Below are 21,057 nucleotides of genomic sequence, written 5' to 3' on the forward strand. Positions count from 1 at the left end.
ACTCACCCTGGTGTCGACGCCTGCACCGTGGACACATAGGAAAACTCCTCCAGTTATCACCGCCACCCTGTCGGCCGGTGGTAGCACCCCACACTCTCCTATCAGTACTAGGAGGAGTAAATGAATCCGAAGCTCTTCTTTTCTGCTCACTGGGGCCACTGCCCCGACTGGTCCCAACAAAAGGAGGCACTGTCCTCCTGGCATCGTGCCTAACAGCGTTGTCCTTCCATATTTGATCCTCAGCCCTCTCAGCAGTAAGGGCCTTATCCACCACTTGACCATAAGTGGTAGTCTCTGGATCCAAGGTAATATTCACATCGCGGGCAATCATAACATTCAACCCCCGCACAAACCTATCCCTCCTGGCCGCATCTGTCGGCACTAGATCTGGCGCAAACTTTGCCAATCTATCAAACTTGATTGCATACTCTGTTACTATTGATCGATTCTGAGTCAGGTTGATAAACTCATCAACCTTCGCAGCTCGCACTGCCACACTGTAATATTTCTCGTTAAAGACACTTTTAAACTCCTCCCATGTCATAATCGCAACATCCCTCCTCTGGCTCACCACATCCTACCAGATGCGAGCATCAGCACTGAGGATATAGCTTGCACAATCAACCCTTTCATGTCCTTCGACCCTCATAAAATCCAAGATCAAGGAAATCAAGTTCATCCACTGCTCCGCCAGCAATGGGTCCGAACCACCCTCAAAGTAGTAGGAGGTTGCTGCTTCCTGAACCTTTCATACAAAGGTTCCAACCTATTCTCCAGAGTAGACTGAACATGCACTGGCACTGCAGCCTGCTGCATTGGCAACCCAGTAACCTGAGGCGGGGCCTGCTGCCTCATCTGTCGTAGCTCTTCCTCTGTTCTCTGCAGTCTGGCTTCCATTTCAGCCAATATCTGTTGCCAGTTCTATGGGGCAGGTGGAGGGTCCTGACCCTGATTGTCATCCTCGGCCCTACTGCCGTGGAGTCTAGCTGATTGATGAGGCATCTCAACAAATATGCCTGCAACCAACGACGCCGCTCGTTAGGCAAGATAACAACATCCAAAACCACCTCCCATGCACATCAGTAATCCACACAACACAGCTCATATAGCATATAACACACAGCGGGCCATGCCCTAGCATCATGCATATGTTAACTAATTCATCATGCTCTATACAAAATAGACAGTTATACAGGGCATTTAAACACATATTCAGACATACCAACCATTCTTACCAGCCAACCCTGAGTTAAGCCTGACACTGACCGCGTGTGTACATGTTCGGTCAATCTCCAGAACCAATAACCTTGGCTCGCTCTGATACCAAGTTGTAACGCCCTACTTCCTTAGAGCCGTTACCAAGTGTGTTTAAAATCGTGCTTTCAACTCGCTAATCGAGGTTTTAATTCAAAACGTGAAACTAAGCCATAATTAAAAAGAAAACATTAGAGAAAGTAGTTTTTCACAACTATGTTAACCCAAGATATGTTTCCAAGAGGGGGGGTGAATTGGAAATTTAAACTAATTTCGGAAATTTAAAACTTAAAATGCCAAATTATGCAATAAATCAAATTTATCAAGTAAAAGCAAATAATATGGCAATCAAATAGATATAACAAATAATCAAACTTGTAATGTAAAGAGTTTAAGGTTTAGAAATTGCAAACTCTCGAATTTTACAAGGTTCGGTAGAACTAAGCCACCTACGTCCTTGGTCTTCAAAGCTATGGACCTAGCTTTGAGTTCCACTATTGAGCCAAGTTAACGGGCTTGACTAACCCTTACAACCGGGAATTTTTCACCAAGGTATTTCCAAACCTCTTACAATAGTTTTCCACCACCAAGGACTATCAACCTCTTTTTCGGATTGTTGAAGTGCCAATCTCACTCTAACCGGGTTGTTTACAAAACCGGTGCCAACCTCACCTCAATCATAATATGGGAATGTGTTTGATATTACAAGCAAAAATCACTCTAGAAGTATGATGATACAATGAGAAACCTAGAGTGATTAGCAAGCACACTTAGAAGAAATAAATACAAATTTTGGCTCAAGTGTGTGAATATGTGTTTGGATGAGTTAAACTTTGAGAGCTCTTTGAAACCAATGGATTAGGTTTGATATATGTAATAAATGCTCAGCCAACCACCAATTTTGAGTGAAAAACGAGTTTATATAGAGTTTGGGAAAAAACTAGCCGTTTATAGCCGTTAGGGGTTAATTTTTGATGCTGCCTGCAGCGAACTGGAAGTCCGGATGGGGAACCGGAATTCCGGTCTGGGAGCAACCGGAATTCCGGTTGCCAACCGGAATTCCGGATGGCAGACAGAGAGCAAAAGTTTGAAATAGCTTATTTTCCCGTTTTTCAATTCTTTATAACTTTTAGCTCGTTTATCCGATTTCAAAAATTCCAATTGCGTTACGACCGTATCGGGATGTATTTTCTTAAAAGTGAATTTAGGATGTTTAGTTCTTATTTTGAAAAATCACCATTTTTAGTATGTGAATGAGCCAAATTTTATACTTATGACTTAAAGTAAACTTGCAATCACTTTACAAGACTAAGAAATGAAATTAAACCTTTATCTTGAGTTTCTTGAGTCTTGAAATCCATTTCAGGTCATTTCCGGAAAATTTGGTAAAATGACCATTTTGCCCTTGGTCATAAGTTTGATTTTGAAATGCTAATTCACTTTGGTTTTTGCTACAAAATCAACAAATCATTAGTAACAAATAATAATCAAATATTTGTTAATCATCAAAACAAGGAGACTTAAGAGTTTGGGTCAACAAACTAATCATAAAAGTTTACACTTGGGATCCTAAAACATAGTTTAGAAAATATTTACAATACAAAACTGATCAGAGTCGACTAAATGACAAAATCTAAGTTCATTTACAAGCATCTCCCAAAAACCCCTAGCTGTGACAGCCAGGCTGGCCGGACATGTACACGCCGCCTCACGCCAGCTGTGCTCATGGTTGGTTGATCTTCTCTTTACCCTTACCTGCACCACAGAGCATCTGTGACCCGAAGCCCAGCAAGAAAACCCATAACAAATAACATATCAATACACGAATCAAACATATAAACAGGCCACCAATAGCTAAACACATACGGCCTAGCCGTCCCAGGCGTTTACCAAGTCCTGGGTTCGCGGACTACGCCGTAAGGATATCCCAAGTATCCTGTTAGGGACTCGCCCTGACAACTTGCACCCCACGTGCTCAACACCGCTCCCGACCTCTTGTCGTTCTCGGCCTTGCACTCATCGTGCTTGAAGTCGTTCCCGGCCCCACGCCGTTCCTAGTCTACACCGTTCTCGGCTCTTGCCGATCACACATATAATATCAAACACGATATAGCAACAAGCACATAATTCAGGCATAAACAGATAAAGAGCCATGCTCTACAATCCTAGTATATAGGGCTCGGCCCTGCATGTCATTTCCATTCAATATATTGGGCTCAGCCCTGCACACAAGCTCTATGGAAGCAGGGGTTTTCTTACCTGAGTTCCGAGCTTCCCGAGCACCGATGCCCCGAGCACAGTCCGCTAACGTGAGCCTCGCCGAAATCCTAGTCACAACACATAACAATATCCGACCATCAAATTCTAACCCAACAAATAACCTCAAACCATAACCCTAACCTCCGGGACCTTGAATTCTATCAATCCGAATGATAAAATCCATCCCGAGCCTTACCCTTTAAGTTCCCAAGTCAAAAATATCATTAAAATCCTCACTGACACTAAGGGTCGCGGCCCCACCCACTAGAGCCGCAGCTAGCCTCAAAACAGAGGCTAGCTCTCCACTGACCCCCACGCGGGCCGCAGCGCGCCCTGCAAGAGCCGCGGCGCGCTCGAATTCTCTCAGCCTCCCATGGCTGCGCGCGCACGCGGGTCGCGGCGCACCCCTCCTAGGGCCGCGACGCCACACAGCTAACCCAGATTTTCCCATCAGTTTTTCATCCTTTCTTCAAGCCAATTCCCACCAAATCTAAACCAATAATCCCATATAATAATACCTTCTTTTCAGCTCAATATTAACACCAAAACTCAACAGAATTCTACTCCAAAATACAACTAGAACACCCAAAAACAACCTAAATTCTACCCACATGCAAAGCTTAAAAATTTGGCTGAAACTTAAACATAACTTCCATGGAAAACTTACCTCTTGCTGAGCTTAATTCCTATGATGATCCTCAAATTCCCAGACTTCAAGTTCCTAAAGTATCCCAGCTAAAATCCCTTCAATTCCTTGGTAATTTCTTTAGGTTTCCTCTTGAGTGTTGTCTTAGAGAGTGAGAGAGAGATAAGCTCAAACTAACTTCAGTTCAAGGAGAAATATGGGTCGGTTTCTCAAGGTTTCTAAACAGTTCCTTTCTTTTATTTGTTTTATATAACTTAAGTCTAAAGGTTACCTCAAGGCTCGGGGTACCAAAACGTCCCCGAGGGCAAAAATGGTAAATTCCCCAAATATTCCAGCCTAGGTATTCTATCCTCAAGTATATATCTCCAAATATTTATTTCTATGTCCCGATAATCTCATAACTCAACTAATACCCGAATTACCCCTCGACTCGCCCCGAGTCCAAATCTCAACCCCGTTGTGACTCTCTGGCTAACCGCTCCCCAGGACTGTCTCGGATCGTGCTGTACAGACATATCACACATATACAACATATATTTCATTTATCACATTTATGCCCCCAATATCCAGACGGGGCCCACATGCACATTTAACTCAATTAAACATGCATCATAAATCATATATACACACAAATTCACATATAAGCATATTAAACCACTTATTGCCCTCCAGACACACTAATCAAGGCCCTAAGCCTGATTAGCAAATTCGGGTCGTTACAGGTGTAGGAGTAACAATGCCAGATCCAAGAACAGAAGATGGTGATCCATCAGCTAAGGTAACAGAAGAAGTGGGACTATAAGACTGAAGAGTGGAAAAGAGACTGGAATCACCTGTCATGTGATCTATGGCACCAGAATCAATGACCCATTTCGAGGATGTGGAAATAAGGCATGCATTAGATTTACCTGAATCAGCAATTGCAGTGACAGAAGGAGATGAAGACTTGAGTGATTCCTGGTACCTTGAGAACTTGGCAAATTCATCCGCAGAAATAATGACCGATTTGTCAGATGCATCACTAGTGCTTGCAACAGTAGCATAGTGTTTTTGCTGATTTTTAAACTGTAGCTTCTTACACTCGAACTTGGTATGGCCTGGTTTCTTACAATAGTTGCACATAATGCTCTCGAATTCTGGTGTTCGATTGTTAGGCCTTTGTGAATTGCCTCCTTTGGAACCACTTGGAGTAGAGTTTCTCCATGGTGCATGATTATTATGACCAACCAAAGCACTATTAAGATAAATAGATGGAGTAGTTTCTGTACGAAGAACACGGCTAAAGCCATCTTGTAAAGAGGAGACATCAGACCCAGAAAGAACCTATGACTTTGCAGAGTCAAAGTCAGATGAGAGTCCTGCTAGAAAGCTCATGATAGCCATCTGCTCTCGCTGGCGCTGTTGAACCTTCACATCAGGACTAAATGGCAACAACACATTAAGCTCTTCATATGTCCTCTTAAATTTCATAAAGTAGTTCATAAGAGACTGATCTTGTTTCTCCGCGCGATAAAAGGCTTTGTAAACATCATACATACGCGATAGATTGTCTTTTCTAGAATACAAAAACTCCAAGTAATCCATTAGTTCTTTAACCAATTCACAATGATTAATTAAACTAATTACCTCATTATCAATAGAATTTTGAATTTGAAGAAACAAGCGAGCACCCTCACGTAGCCACACTTCTCTTGAATCGTCTTTTTCTTTGGGAGGATCATCAGTCAAGTGATCATCTTTCTCAATACTCCTTATATAAAGTCGAATCGTCTTACTCCATTCCAAATAATTCGAACCAATCAATCTATGGTCCGTGATTTTAGACATCACGGGAACCACATCAGAAATAACTAGTGGTTTTGGATCTGATTTCATCTCTGCCATAACCTCAAAAACAAATATCGGATAGAGACAAGACAAAATCGAACAACAAAGAACACCCAGATACGAAGAAGTGAGAAATACCAAACTACAACCTGAGACAGATGCGAGTAGGCTCAAGAGGAGCCGAGAAAATGAACCGGAGATGATTCACCGTCGATTCCCTGTCACACGCGCCTCCACACGCCAGCGCGTGGAGTAGGTGGTAGAAGGAAAAAGAGGCACGTGAGCCACACGCGTGAGGAATCCAGCGACCAGACTTTGGGGTTTGGCAGATTGGCGGCTGGGCAATCTTTCTGAGTGGGCAGTGAGAATAAATGATCACTCTAAAGATGGTTTCCGAAAAAGAACCCTAATTGAAAAACCCAAATTTGTGATGAACCCTAATTGAAAACCCCAATTTGTAATGAACCCTAATTTCGAATTTCGAATTCCCAATCCCAAAACCAGCTCTGATACCATGTAAAATATGGTGAATGAATTGTGTATTTATTCAATAGAATAGTATGTATTTATATACAAAATTAGAGAGACTAAATAGGAAACTAACTAAATACAATTAACTCTAATTTCTACAACTAATATACAGCTAATACAGCTAATATATTCTAACAAGAATGAAGCATATGTTACTAAAAAAAAAACCTTTACTATCATATCTAGAGAACTTAGGGAGATAATAGTTCTAATTGTCTTCATTGAAAACTCCCCTCTCTAGTAGAGAAAAACATAATCAATAACAAAGCATAATGGTGTCAATTCTTAAGATATATAAGTGAATCCAAAGCACCCAGCTAGTTGGAACTACATCAACTCTTCCATATTTAAACCTCAAAACCTCCTCCTATAAAAATAAGATCCCCAAGATTTTAATTATGTAAACAAGACAGGAATTCAGGAACACCCTACTATTAAATGAAAATCACCATCAAAATAAAATCCTAAAGAAAGGCCAAGATCTAATTGAGATTAAACTGACTACACGTTAAATTTAAATGCTCTAACAATTGTCACTATTATCGAAGGAACTCAAATAATTTAGCTAGCCTCGGGACTGGTTTGGTTTGAGACAATCTACCCAGAATTCCATTTCAAATTGGGGCAAAGTTAGATCCTAACTCTTCCTATGTGGTTGGTTCCCAATATTGTCTAAGTTTTCATTCGCATTGGACGAGAGTTATCATTGGTTTGTCGATAATAGTAAGGACTTTAATAACCCCCTTCCCATAGGGCTCAAAAGCAAAAACCTACAGACTAGCCAAAGACTGGTTCTTATTTTTATGCTAATTAAGCCTTGAAAATCAAATTTTAAGCATTTAAGGCTCATGGCTTAAATTTTAAGTTTATTAATTTAAATCTAAAGCCTTGACATTGAAATTTGTAAAGATTTTGGTTTACATTTTATAAATTATGCTATATAATTTAAAATGATAGTTTAAAGACACTTGCTTTAAAATTTAAACCGAAGGATTTAAAATTTAAGCATAGAGGTTTAAATTATAAACATAGTGGTTTAAGATTTAAGAATAGAAGTTTAAATTTAAAGTTTAGGAGTTTAAATTTTTAGCCAAGTGGTTTAAATCTTAAGTCTAGTGGTATAATTTTAAGTCATTTAAATTTTAATTCATTAAAGCTTAGGGGTTTAGATTTAAAGCCATCTAAGCTTAGCGATTTAAATTTTATCCTAGTAGTCAAATTTTAACCCTAATGGTTTAAACCGTTTATATCAATCTTTAAGTTGAAAGCTTCAATTATTGGGAATCTATCTGTAATGGCCTAATAAAATCCCCAAAAGCCAAATGACCATAAAACTAAATTTGTTTTTCTACTAAGATTTTAAAGGCATTTCTGAATAACATGCAATCTAAAACTTGGGGTTTAAATGTGATTTTTTTTCATTATATTTGGATTTGCAGAACAAAAATAGGAAAACTTGAATCTTCTGGGGTATTGAAATCAATGGGATAATTCCAGTCATGAGAAATAAGAATGAAGCATATGTTACTAAAAAAAAAAAACCTTTACTATCATATCTAGAGAACTTAGGGAGATAATAGTTCTAATTGTCTTCATTGAAAACTCCCCTCTCTAGTAGAGCTAAACCCAAACAATAACAAAACATAATGGTGCCAATTCTTAAGATATATAAGTGAATCAAAAGCACCCAACTAGTTGGAACTGCATCAACTCTTCAATATTTAAGCCTCAAAACCTTCTCCTATAAAAATAAGATCCCTAAGATTTTAATTATGTAAACAAAACAGGAATTCAGGACACACCCTACTATTAAATGAAAATCACCATCAAAATAGAATCCTAAAGAAAGGCCAAGATCTAATTGAGATTAAACTGACTACACATTAAATTTAAATGCTATAACAGTTATCTCTATTATCCAAGAAACTCAGATAATTTAGCTAGCCTCGGGACTGGTTTGAGACAATCTACCCAGAACATATATAAATTATAAAGTTATAATAAACTACATTTCATCTATTCATATGAATACTTTGTAACTTTATTGTACACATATAATGCAAAATGCAACATGGGAAAAGTAATATTTTGATAGATTATTTCAACAGTTGAGATTATCAACTAATAAGTATAATTAACAACACAATATTCTTGTCATATATCTCTACTATATATATACACACACTTGCATATTCTCTTTCTTATTAAAAACATCATCAAAAGCTATTCTAAACAAGGGTACCAAAAAAAGATCCATGATATTAGGTGATGATATGGAATCAGAATTTAGTTTTTGTGTGATGCATTTTTTGCTTTTTTAGATTTTAAGCTTTTCACACGTTGGTTATTTCAAGACTCAGCGAAGTGTTAATGATGATGAAAATAAATGTGATGCTGAAGTTAGTTGCTCCATTGTGCCTTACATGGAAAGGCCTGGGAGACAACTTGGCTGTAAGAGATCTATTGACTTAAAAGCTGATAAGAGATCTATTTGGCTGAGGAATTTCATCAAACAAGTGGAGTGCAATATATTAAACAAGCTTATTTTACATACCTCACTACAAGATAAACTAGAAAAACTAGGTGGTTCGAAGAGGCACTAGAATGGTGGAGCACCGCCGAAATCTTTGCTAAGACTTTCATCAAAACAAACAATAAAAAACACTATATAAGCACATAAGTTATTCATACAAAATCTAATGGAACTTTCATGAAAAAAATGGGCTGCAAAGAATTGAAAAAAACTCATTTACATACCTCAAGAAAAAGCAAGCTTCAACAAACACTTGAAAATGAGGTTCGGCTTTGTAGTTGGGGAAGAATTTCAATCATTCAGTGTTGTTGCCGTTAGGATCGCGGGTGAGGTCTAGCGCCGGAGACAGAAAAGGTTGAAGATGGGTATAGAGGAAAATCGGCGGAGACAGAGAAGGTTGAAGAGGGTAGAGAGATATGAATATCAAATGTGAAAATAGACGGAATATGAGGGAAAAGGAAACATATACGGTATAAATGCATAAATAAAATTATAATAATGAATTGAAATTAAAAATATAGTAAAAATGAAAAAAAATATGGTATTTATATTGGGTAATTTTCCTTAAATCAATCACCTAATAAAGAAAATGCTAATAATTAAACATATTACAAATAATGAATGGTACTTTATATATAACATCACAATAATTTGTCGTATAGAAATTTTTTAAATGGTTAATAATTTTTTTTGTTAAATAAAAAAATCAGAAAAAAAAGAAGTCATATATAAATATATAAATAGTTTTAGGAAGCGAACACTCAACTCCGTGTACCTCTCATAAAATATAAAAATATATAGATAGATATGTTATGTAGTGATTTAGCTCAATTTTAACAAAGAATTACGAGTATACAGGAAAGTCTTTACCCGGATTACAAATCGATTTTGGTTTGGGCTTTGGGAAGCAAGAGAACCGAAGTAAATAATGGCAGAAGTAATAGCCATAGCCAAAGCGGAGGAGGTGGAGGAAGAAGATAGAGAAAAGCAGCCGGAAATTGGGGGTTTAGCTATGGAGAATGGAATGAATAGGAAGGAAAAGAGAAAGGCATTGAAGAAGATGAAGAGGAAGCAGATAAGAAAAGAGGTAGCTATGAAGGAGCGAGAGGAAGTGGAGGCGTGGCTTAACGATCCAGAGGAGCAGAAGAGGATCAGTTTGATGGAGAAGGAAGATGCGGACAGGTCCGAGAGGGAGAGGAAGGAGTTCGAGGAGAGGGAGAAGGCCTGGCTCGAGGCCATGGAGATGAAAAGGAAGAAGATGGAAGAAGAAGAATATGAGGAACAACGAAAGAAGGCACTGGACGAAGAGTCTCGGAAACAGCAGGTTCTTTCTTCTTTTCTTTACTTTCTCGGAGTATTTTGGTTTTAACGGCTGTTTGGTTGCTGGAAAAGAATGAAAAACTAACCAAATTAATATAATATACCTAAAGGTTTGAGATATTGATATGGAAAGAAGAACTTTTGAGTTTTCGCTGATTGGCAGAGAGAATATGTAATTCTAGCAAGGACATTATATTTGCTTTGTTAAATTTATGACAGGCTGAGACTGCAAATGAGGGTAATGAGAGTGATGAAGGGGAATACGAAGAAGGGCCTGCTGAAATTATCTGGCAAGGAAATGAGATCATTTTCAAGAAGAAAAGGATCAGGGTCTCGACGAAAAATAGTCAGCTAGATGACTTAAGTAGAAAAGAGGTCTGGATATGAATATCAAGTTTGGGTTTCATTTGTGTATATATCGCCCTGTGAAGTGCTTTCTCATGTGGTTCGGCCAAGAGTTTAACACTCAAATCTTATTTTCTTTTTGCAGGATGTTGACAGGCCCACATCTAATCCTCTTGCACCAGAATCTGAAACTTTTGCTAAGTATAGAAACTCATTGATGTGTGGACAGCAATTGATTGAGAGTGTTGCCGAACAAGTACCAAATTTCGGAACTGAACTGGTATTTCTCCTATACTGTGTATCATGTCTCTCCAACACTATTTGTTATCAAGTTCTCGTCCATTAGGATCCATGAAAAAAGGTTTAGTCTCTTCCAATTACATTAATTTGAGAGTGAGATCTGTTATTAGTCTGTCTTATATTTTTTGAGTTTATCTATGTGTTCAACTCATTTTGTGTTTGCTGGTATGATTAAGAGGAAAATGGTCTCTAAGTATATTTTTTTGTATGTATGACAGGATAAAGCTCATTGTCCTTTCCACTTAAAAACTGGAGCTTGTCGGTTTGGTCAGCGTTGTAGTAGAGTCCATTTCTACCCTGATAAATCTTGCACTCTGCTTATCAAGAATATGTATAGTGGACCTGGCCTTGCTTGGGAGCAGGATGAGGGGCTTGAGGTCTGTTAGCGCTACTTTTGTGATTCTCGTATCCTGCTAATGGCTATGAAATTCTTCTATATTTCATTGCTAAAAGATTAAATTTTTTTTAATATCATCTTACTTCGTATTGTTGTTTGATGAGAGAAAGCATTTATTAAGTTCCTGATAGTAATGGTTTGAGTGAGTCAATCCTTTTAACTTATACCCTCTTTGATTTTTTCTTTTCTTCACTCTGAATGTTAACATGTAGAAGTTCTTTAGTTCCATACTATGTCTTGTCTGAAGCTTTTCTTCTATTGTTCTTACTGTGTATGTGATTCTATATTTAACTTCGGAAATGTATTTTTGTTCAGTTCTTGTTCTTTGCCTTAATTTAAGCGATAGGTTCATGTGAAAGATTCAGTTTGATCGCGTTTCTTGGTTCAGTTGGACTAAAAGATTTATGCAGTTGTGTATCCTTCTTCCCCATATAAGAGTAAAGAGTGGTTATTATCTAATGCTTTAATTATTTTATTACCTAATCATGTTATGTTCTATCTCATTTTTGTATTGGAATACAAAGGGTTCTGTATGTATCATACAGTAGGCTTTAATTAATCTAAATCCGATTACCTTACTGCAAACTTTCAAGTATTGTAATTATGAAAAGAATATCTATGTATTTCTTACCTCATGTTTTCATTACTTTGGTATTGTAAAATTGGTTACAGAAAACATTCCAACTATGGTTCATAATCATCCAGTGTGTTTAAATTTGACATTTATTATGTTTGAACCCTTAACTGCATGAGTTTTTGGAGCAACCAATTATTTCTCCTTAACAATTGATAGTTTGTTGGGTTTACTATCCTGAGTGGAGCTGTTTGGATGGTGATGATAACTTCCAGAGGTTTGTGATTTTCTACAGAATTTTATAAAAAAAATGCACCTAGCTTGAACTTTAATTTAAACACGTTAAAAAAAAGATTATAATTTTAGTAGATGTTTTCCTTGAAAAGATACTCATATTACTCTTACACTGGAAAACCACTCATAGTGGAGCAGATCAGCAACAGAAAAAACTCAAAGGCTAAATGGGTTTTAGTGAGAAATGGACGATACTCTCTTTTATGTAGCCTTTAGTTAGACGTGGACCACATGTAGTTTAAAAATTTTAAGAGTGCAAGTAGCATTGTTGATAGGACTTTTATAGCCTTTACATACTCTTTACAGACTACAATGATACACATATCTAATTGGCTTTCAGTAATTTCAATGGCTTCAGTTTTATGATTATGTTGATATATTTAAAGGTCAGAACTGTTAAATTAATGTACCAAGAAGCTTTTGCTCATTTCTGTTTTTCTATTCTTTGTATTTTGTATGCACAAACTTATGAATGCCTTGGCGTCTAATGTAGTTGGTTAATTGTGTGCTTTTGTTTGATGGATTAGAATTCTTGCATGATATTCACTTGAGTACTTTACAAATTTTAGTATTTTCCTTTTTATTTTTTTTTAGTATCTATTCAATTTCTTCAAAAAATGTGTGCTTTGACCTTTGAGCTGTACCAAAGCTGATGGTCAGCATGATTTGATGGGGGACGTACATCTCATTCATTTGCTTTGCATTTTGACAAACGTTTGTAATGTTCCTTGCTTATTCTCTCTGTGGTCTGTATAGTGATCTGTATATCAGTAATTTTTGTGTTTGCTTTTGGCTTTTCAGTATACTGATGAGGAGGTTGAACGCTGTTATGAAGAATTTTATGAGGATGTCCATACGGAGTTCTTGAAATTTGGGGAAATTGTGAATTTCAAGGTTTCAAACTGCTTTTTGTGCCTTTTGATTTATTAAAGTTTTTGCTAGCTTTTTTCATTTTATTTTCTCAATTAGGAAAAAAAAAATTAAGAGAGGAGAAATCACAGTGAAAAACAAAGGAGTTGCAATCCTCTAAAAGATGAAAGGAGACAAAGTATCTACATCCATGAAACTAAGATAATTTTTATCCATCCCATCTCCTTCTTACATGAAGTTTTTCATTACGGGCTCTCTCCCGTTTCTGACTAGATGTTTGATTCTGACATTATGGTAAGAGATTGAAAGATAATCTTGTTTTTAAGAAGTACAAACTGCACATGCAAATGAAAGGTTTGAAATGGTTTTTTGTTACCTTTGAGGGGTTAAAAGATTTTCCATATGCATTGGTTTTCTAATTATCTTGAACAAGTGCAAGTTTTCGTATCTTTTCAATCTTTAAAACCAAATAGAGGGGACATGCAAGAGAGTGACAATGCAGACTGCCTGGATGCTGTCTGATGCTCTGTTTTATTGTTTCTCTTCTGTTGTAACAAAAGTAACACCTGTGCCAGGTATGTAGAAATGGGTCATCTCATCTGCGAGGAAATGTGTATGTACACTTCAAATCATTGGATTCTGCTGTTCTGGCACATCATTTTGTTAATGGTCGCTACTTTGCTGGAAAACAGGTATCGGCATCGCACTAGAAACCAAATTTCTGTTTCGTTAATTTTAACATGTCATCATGTTAACGTTTTTTTTTTTTCATTCTCATATTTTTACTTTTGTTCAGTTGTGATGTAGTATTTATTTGATATATGGATGTCTTAGTTGTTAATAATTGTAATCTTTACTTTGAAAAAGGATGTCTTGTCTATATATTAACTTGTTAACTATGCTCCTATGATGTTGTATCCTTTATCTTAAAGATCTTATCTTCATATTCATGTTTTCTGATTCCTTTTTTTTCCTTTATGTTTTTGCTTGTCTAACAAAAAGCTTGTCTCATTGATTAGTATTTTGGATAATTGGTTCTTTTAATTTGTCAATGACTTAAAATTTGAAGAATGCCTTTTATACTTATCTATAGGTGTTACAGAGCTGCTTCTGTAACACGGAGTTTATGACAGAGGAGCTACAGTGTCCTGAATTTTTAATATGTACAGTTTATGATTGTTTGTTTCTTAGAAATTTTTCCCTTAGCTTGATTTTTTATGGATATTTGGAGACAATGAAGAGAGATCTAGTTCAACCGTAGAGTGACAAACAAGTTATTAATTGTGGTACTTCTCTTTTGTTGGCCATTTTGTGAGAAGACCAAGGATAATCTTACGTACTGTTTTACTTAGAAGATTCAAATGAAAAATTAGAACATAGAGACAAGCCTCAACAAGTTCAATAAACAAAAGCATTTTGCTATAGACTATAGTAAAACCTTATACTTAAATTCACCAGATGGGTTATCTTGCAAATTGGTTATGAGTAGACTGATGAGCGATAAGCCAGGGGAGTCAGTAGCACACCAACTCACAAACTCAAACAGTAGCAAAATATGAGCAGAGAAGAATAATGGTAAGTGGCAGTGAGCTACTATTGCATTGAAATTGCACAGGACTGTTTGAGTGCCTGGCCTCTCCTACTTTAAGAGAAATCACTCTAATTCTTGCTGACCCTTTTCTCAACTAACTCATCATTTTTTATTGCAATTTCTCCACTCCCTGGACACATGGCCATACCCCAAATACGTAAAATATTTCTCCACTACCCTGAATTCCTATTGGTTATAACCACTTCTAGTTCTAGCAATAACAGACTATCCCCTATGCAACATTCTTCTTCTTCTTTCCAGAGTGTAGGTAAAATGGATGGGAGGTCTATCTGTGGTTTGTCCATCAGTTTGTGTGTGAACCATTGAATTTCATTTAGAAGTTGGTTGCTCCTTCTATGGTTAAGGTTTAAGTTGGATTGGGGCTCTTAACAAGTTGGTGTGGTCTGTGTAAAGAAAGATATCACATGTTTATTTATGGTGATTTTATGCTGTCTATTTTTTGGAAATTGTAGGCATGGTCGCTGCCAAGAAATTCCTTTGATTTTGTGGCGCAAACTTTTATTGGGGTCTTGATACAATAACGTTAACTTTTTTTGGAATTGTGGAGTGCTGGTTGTTTTGTGGGCTGTTTGGTTGGCTAGCATGATTTAACTTCCAATAATAGAGTTTTAGATTCGTTGTATGAAAAGATGAAGTTTTGGGTTGTTGCGTGGGTTAGGAATAAGAAAGTATTCAGCCATTTTGTTTCTTTGATCTGTTGGTTGTTGTTTTTTGTTTTCAAAATAATAAATTAAGCTGGGTTTTGGGTGATTTTGGGGTGAGAGTTATGACTTTATCTCCTTTTGGTGTGTATTTTAAGACTTCTTTATCACGCATACCCTTATATATAGTCTGTTAAAATAAAAGTGGAGCATGACTTTATAACAAACAAGTAAATGAGATGAATGTAGAATGCTGATACCTCCATTGTGATTGCCTTTTCAGTTTCCCCATCATTCACTTATAATTTCAATCCACCTTCCGGTTGTTGGTGTATTGATCTAGTGATGCTTCCTGCAGGTGGGATGTGAATTTGTTAACCTAACCAGATGGAAGGTTGCAATATGTGGGGAGTATATGAAGTCAAGGTTTAAGGTACAGCCTTCTGTTTGGCGTTGGTTGTTTTGATCATCATTCCTGTGCTACAACTACACTTTTAACTTTGTATTGAGTAGTTAAAAAGTTATTATTGGATATACTCTTGCATTCGCTGGAAGGGAATAGAAGAATCTTTTAAAATATGGAAGGGGGACTTAGATTCAATTTGGCACAGGGTTACAGGTTGTGTGTGTGTGTTTTTTTTTGGATTGGATAATTCTGAAGACTTTATGGGCAGTTTGTTTTAAGACTTAGAAATTCCTTTTTCTTCTTGTAATTTCAGATGATCTCTTTTCATCTTTTGGTGTTTTTATATTAATAAAAAGGCTTATGTTATATATATAATGTTTGATGTTATTTGTTTTAATAATCATTTCTATGCTGTTACAGACATGTTCCCGTGGAACAGCATGTAATTTCATTCACTGTTTTCGCAATCCTGGTGGAGATTATGAATGGGCAGATAGTGACAAACCACCCCCGAGGTATTGGGTGCAAAAAATGGTTGCATTATTTGGCCGCTCTAATGAATCTGCACATGAGGGACTAAGGGAACAAGGGAATTTGGATAAACCAAATAGCTCTGGCAAAAGATCAAGCGCTGATGCAAACAGGTTTGCTTTTCTCTTTAATTAGCTGTGGCCTCAGTACTTAGTTTACATATGGATATTATTATATGCTATGCTACATTGCACAATCTGATTTTTATTAGTCTTCATACTGACATTCTTTTTTAACAAACCACATAAGTGGAGGGTTTTTTTTAATACGTGTAAATTAGTCAGTTAAGCCATTTTCTTTTTTGCATTATTTATTTAATGTTATTTGTGGCTATATAGTCATAGTGTTCGAACCAAACTAATTTTATTATTATAATATAATAGAGATGTACTTAGAAATATTTTAACTTTCAACAAGGTGTCTATGTTGGTGAGGTATTGCCTACCTGCAAGTTCAAATATTTGATAATAGCTTTAAAAAATAATCATTGTCCCAAACAACTTTAGAAAAATATTTTATTTATCTCAAACTTTTCACTTAAAATAGTACATATTTTGCGTAATATGAAGATAATTATTACTATGTGGAGGCAAGTTTCCTAATATGGGAGTTAAAAAAAAATAACTTATTACAATTTGAAGTTTATTCTTATTTATAATTGGCCTCAAGTTGGATTAGTATTTTTTAGAACTATATGGGAGTTATTTATCACTTTTATCACTTATATGACAGTGTAGAGCTTAAAATTATGTTTATTATTACCCGGTTATTTAACTTTAATGTAGCATGTTATTCAATTCATTTCGACAAGTTATCCATGCATTAGAAGGTTGAAACTTATTTGGTCAGTGATAGATCATAAGAAAGGTACTTCTTGAGTGTGTAATGTGACATACTAATGTTGTTTACAGGTAATCTTACCTCTGGCGTTTTGCTTTATGTTTGTATAATGACCATATTATGATTTGATTTTTGTTTGTAGGTATGCATGTATGTCAATAGAGAAAATATATGTATTTTTTGTTTGCTCTTTCATTATTTTCTCAAATGAATTACATCTTGCTTCAGTTTCATGTTTCTCTTTTATCCCATTCTTCTATGATGTGTGAACTTGATAAAATTACGTGTCCTACTTAATTTATTTCAGATATTGCTCAAGAAGATCTGGAACTAGAGAAACTAGTTACTGGGACCATAGCCATAGTGGTTCAGGTAGAAGAAAGGAGAATGCAGATTTTGTTAGGAGAAGAGCAGATCAGTTTAGGTGTACAAGTGATGATAATGATATCAGAAGTCTTGATGACGATATCCGTGAAGAGAGTATGGACTTAAAAGACAAACATCGCAAGAAAAGAAAAATTTGTCATACTGATTCTGATGGAAAAGTATTTGATGATGATAGGGAGATAAGCAGAGATGATTTTCATGATTATATGAGAGAAAGCTCAAGATGGCAGAGTCAGGACAACAAGAACAGCACTCATGAATATGGTTCAGATGGAGAATGGTTGACAAGGGAAGGGGAGAGAGACAGACACTGTGATCGCGCTAGGAAAAGCTCAAATCATCAGAAGAGAGTGAGAAAGCTGGATGATTATGGAAATTATAGAAGTCATGAAATAGATTTCAATAGGAGAGACAAGAGTGGAAACAGGGAAATATCACATGATAGCAGGAGGAGCAGCTCAAGACACTCTAGATATTCTGGTGATCGCCGGGACAGGAAGAACAGGAGTCATGATACCGATAGAGAGTTGTCAGACAAAGGCAGCCATGGTGATGAGTTGTTGGACAAGGATGAAGTAAGGCACTGTCGTCAAATTAGGAGACAACTGAATGAAGTATCAGATTTTTCCTATGATCAAGGAGAACCAGAAAATAGCTTGGAAAAGAGAGGCAACGATTCAAGCATAGATGTCATAAAAGCAGATTCTTGTAACAGTAATTGGGGATCAGATAAGAGCCATGATTCTGGCACTTCAAGTCAATATGATGAGAGATATAAATCACATGATCCATGGGAATCTGAACAGTGTTCCTATAAGAAACCCCACAAGTCTAGCATGGTAACTAGTTCTAGCAGCAGTCCAGGTCGATACAATGGAAAGCAAAAACCGATTGACTATGATTCAGAGTTATATCATTACGAAGCCCACGAGGAGCATCCTCCAGAATCTGAAGAAGTTATTTCAGAACACTGGAAGTCTAAAAGTAAGTCTTGCTCTGATCATTATGAGCAATATCCTGGTAAGGGTGGGAGAGAAAGCAGAGCAAGGAGAAGCAGCAAATTAAGCCATGGGAGACACTCAAATACCTTGGAGAAGAGGGGTTTTCTAGAGGATGACAAAAAACTTCAAAAGATTTGAGAAAAATCCGACTCGTCTCAATTCTGATGATCATTCTCGACATGGTGAGAGAAAGTATTAAAACGTCAAGGGGAGTTCATGAACTTGTGTGGTGTGCCTTGCACTTGTATAGAAAGCCCAGGGGAATTTGGAGGCCGTATGCGTAGATTTTGTAGGAACCAATCGATTGGTGGATGCGTTTAGAGGTAATCACAAGATGCTAGCAATTCAGCTATTTCACTTTTGCTAGTGTTTATTTTGCATTGGTAATTATATCTATATGGTGTTGAAATGGGAAATAATCAATCACCTTTTTAATCCTTAATGGTTGATGGGTCTTTTATTTTAATAGGGGTCCACAAATGAGATGAGAATTCTTCTGCTTAAAAATGTAAAGATATCATTGATCTTAGAATCCAATTTCTTATCCTTTACCCATTTGATGATATAGTAAAACTTATATATAAAAATGAAAATATTACATATGGTGTCGGTTTCAATATTTTATTTACAAAAATCACGTCTCTTATATTATTTGCATATATACTGATTTTTTATACCGTTTTTAATTTTTTTATACCATTTTCTTTTCTATTTTTTTGCACGACTTCCCCTTTTTCTGTGCAATTTTTATTCTTCTTCCCCCTTTTTTTTCTTCTTCTTCACCATCTTTTCAGCTGCGTTTCTCAGCTCTGCCCAGTGTGTGCACCGCGATCCCCATTCCTTCAGTCCTGGCAGGCATCACCCTTCTCCCCCACCATGTTTGCCCAGATCTGAGCATCACGAGTTCCATCTCCGATAGGCTATCATCATCTCCCATCTTTGGTTGCAAGATCTCCTCTCCACTTCTCTTGTTGCCGTCCTTCTCTAACCCCAACAAACTAGATTCGCTGTGGCTTCTTTCTCCCCAACTCTTTTTTTTTTTTGCTATGCCTTGTTTGACGAGTGAATGTTGTTGGAATCATGCCTGGCACTAAGACTTTTGCCAAGAAAGTTTATGTTGCATCTCGATTTGTAACTGATGAGGCTGGGGAGCTTTCTGCAAAACAAAGAAATTTATGCGAGCATAGATTTTGGGTTGAAATCATTCATCCATCAGTGTTCCATCTTGGATTACTGTCCGACAATTTTAGCAAATCTCTTGATATTGATCAAGATGAAGTCACTGTTCGTGAAATAGTAGCCTCAATTTCTATAGAAACTATTAATAATTTTGGAATAAAATAGCTAAATCTCCTACAAGACAACTTTGAGGCTTTTGATAATATTAGAAAAACTTGAACAAATGAAATTCCACTAATATTTGGTCACATTTTTATTTTAACAAACAAAAAAATAATGTTTTGGTTACTTTTTAATAATTTTGTAGTTTCTTTTTATTTTAACTAAGCAAAATCTAACTTTAAAAGTAACCAAAATCTTTATTATTTTGTATGATTTAAAAGTAACTTCTAAGTTTATCTTTTGTTTGGTTAATCAAAATTTAATTTTAAAAGTCACCAAAAATATGCATTTTTAATTATTATTCGAAAGTAACTTGTAAATTTCTTTTATATTTGGTTAATAAAAAAACTCACTGTTCCTCACATGTTAATATACCAAAATTTGTATTCATATTTTACATTTAAAAGATATCATATGATATTTCATACAAGCGTCGAACCATTAAGAAGTATAGCCGCCGACAAAGCTTTGACTAAAGTTTTGCCGTCATCTGTTGTCGGAAGCCACCACACGTGCCAATCAAAGACGGTGTTGACGATATTTTGACAGTCTTTTCCGACAATCTCCAACCACATTGGTTGTCGGGGGTGGCACCATTAGATAGAGCTTTTCGAGAGGAACAAAATCCAGTCACTCATTTTGCCTATATCATCAACGTTTTTCGGCGAGTTTGTGGGTATATTCGCGGATTTATATAAGCTTTTTCTAGCAACACCTATGGTCTTTTAGGCTCAAGAGCGGTACCATCGCGACTTACTCTTCGGGGGTCATTTTGGTATATGGAAAGCATGAATTTCTTGACGTTGTTGGAGAAAATGACAGGGATGGGTTGTTATTGGGTTGTGTTTGAAAAGTAACTTTTAAGTTACTATTAAGTTTCTTTTCAGCTTTGTTTATAAAAATACGGAAAAGTATCTTCAATAATTGTAATAAGCAATTTTTGTTGTATCTAAAAAATAACTATATAGTTGCTTTTTAATTTGATTAAACAAAAATTAATAATAGAAGACCAAAATGTTTATTTATTATTATAATTTGGAAGTAACTTTTAAGTTTCTGTTTTGTTTGATTAATAAAAAAATCACTTTTATTCCCATGTAAATTTTATTAGTGACTATAAAGGGAATTGATATTTTTATTAAAAAAAT

At 36.3% G+C, this 21,057-nt stretch overlaps 1 protein-coding gene across 4 annotated transcripts; it reads left to right on the forward strand.

The window, feature by feature from the left end:
• The first annotated feature begins 9,830 nt into the window (after positions 1-9,830).
• Positions 9,831-19,862, forward strand: LOC133800672 (zinc finger CCCH domain-containing protein 5). Of its 4 annotated transcripts, none has more exons than XR_009876561.1 (10): positions 9,831-10,374; positions 10,590-10,745; positions 10,861-10,995; positions 11,234-11,392; positions 13,082-13,174; positions 13,726-13,842; positions 15,762-15,836; positions 16,230-16,453; positions 17,488-18,891; positions 19,363-19,862. XR_009876561.1 is itself a non-coding variant. In XM_062238709.1 (9 exons), exons 1-9 carry the CDS (start codon positions 9,979-9,981, stop codon positions 18,704-18,706), a joined length of 2,574 nt encoding a protein of 857 aa, XP_062094693.1. In that variant the 5' UTR covers positions 9,831-9,978; the 3' UTR covers positions 18,707-19,166. The 4 variants fall into 4 exon arrangements, 1 of the variants encoding a protein (XP_062094693.1); XR_009876568.1 differs by having other exon boundaries at positions 19,376-19,862; XR_009876564.1 differs by lacking the exon at positions 19,363-19,862 and adding an exon at positions 19,038-19,166.
• Positions 19,863-21,057: the final 1,195 nt, after the last annotated feature.

The sequence above is a fragment of the Humulus lupulus genome, chromosome 1, assembly GCF_963169125.1.
Source record: "Humulus lupulus chromosome 1, drHumLupu1.1, whole genome shotgun sequence".
NCBI lineage: Eukaryota > Viridiplantae > Streptophyta > Magnoliopsida > Rosales > Cannabaceae > Humulus > Humulus lupulus.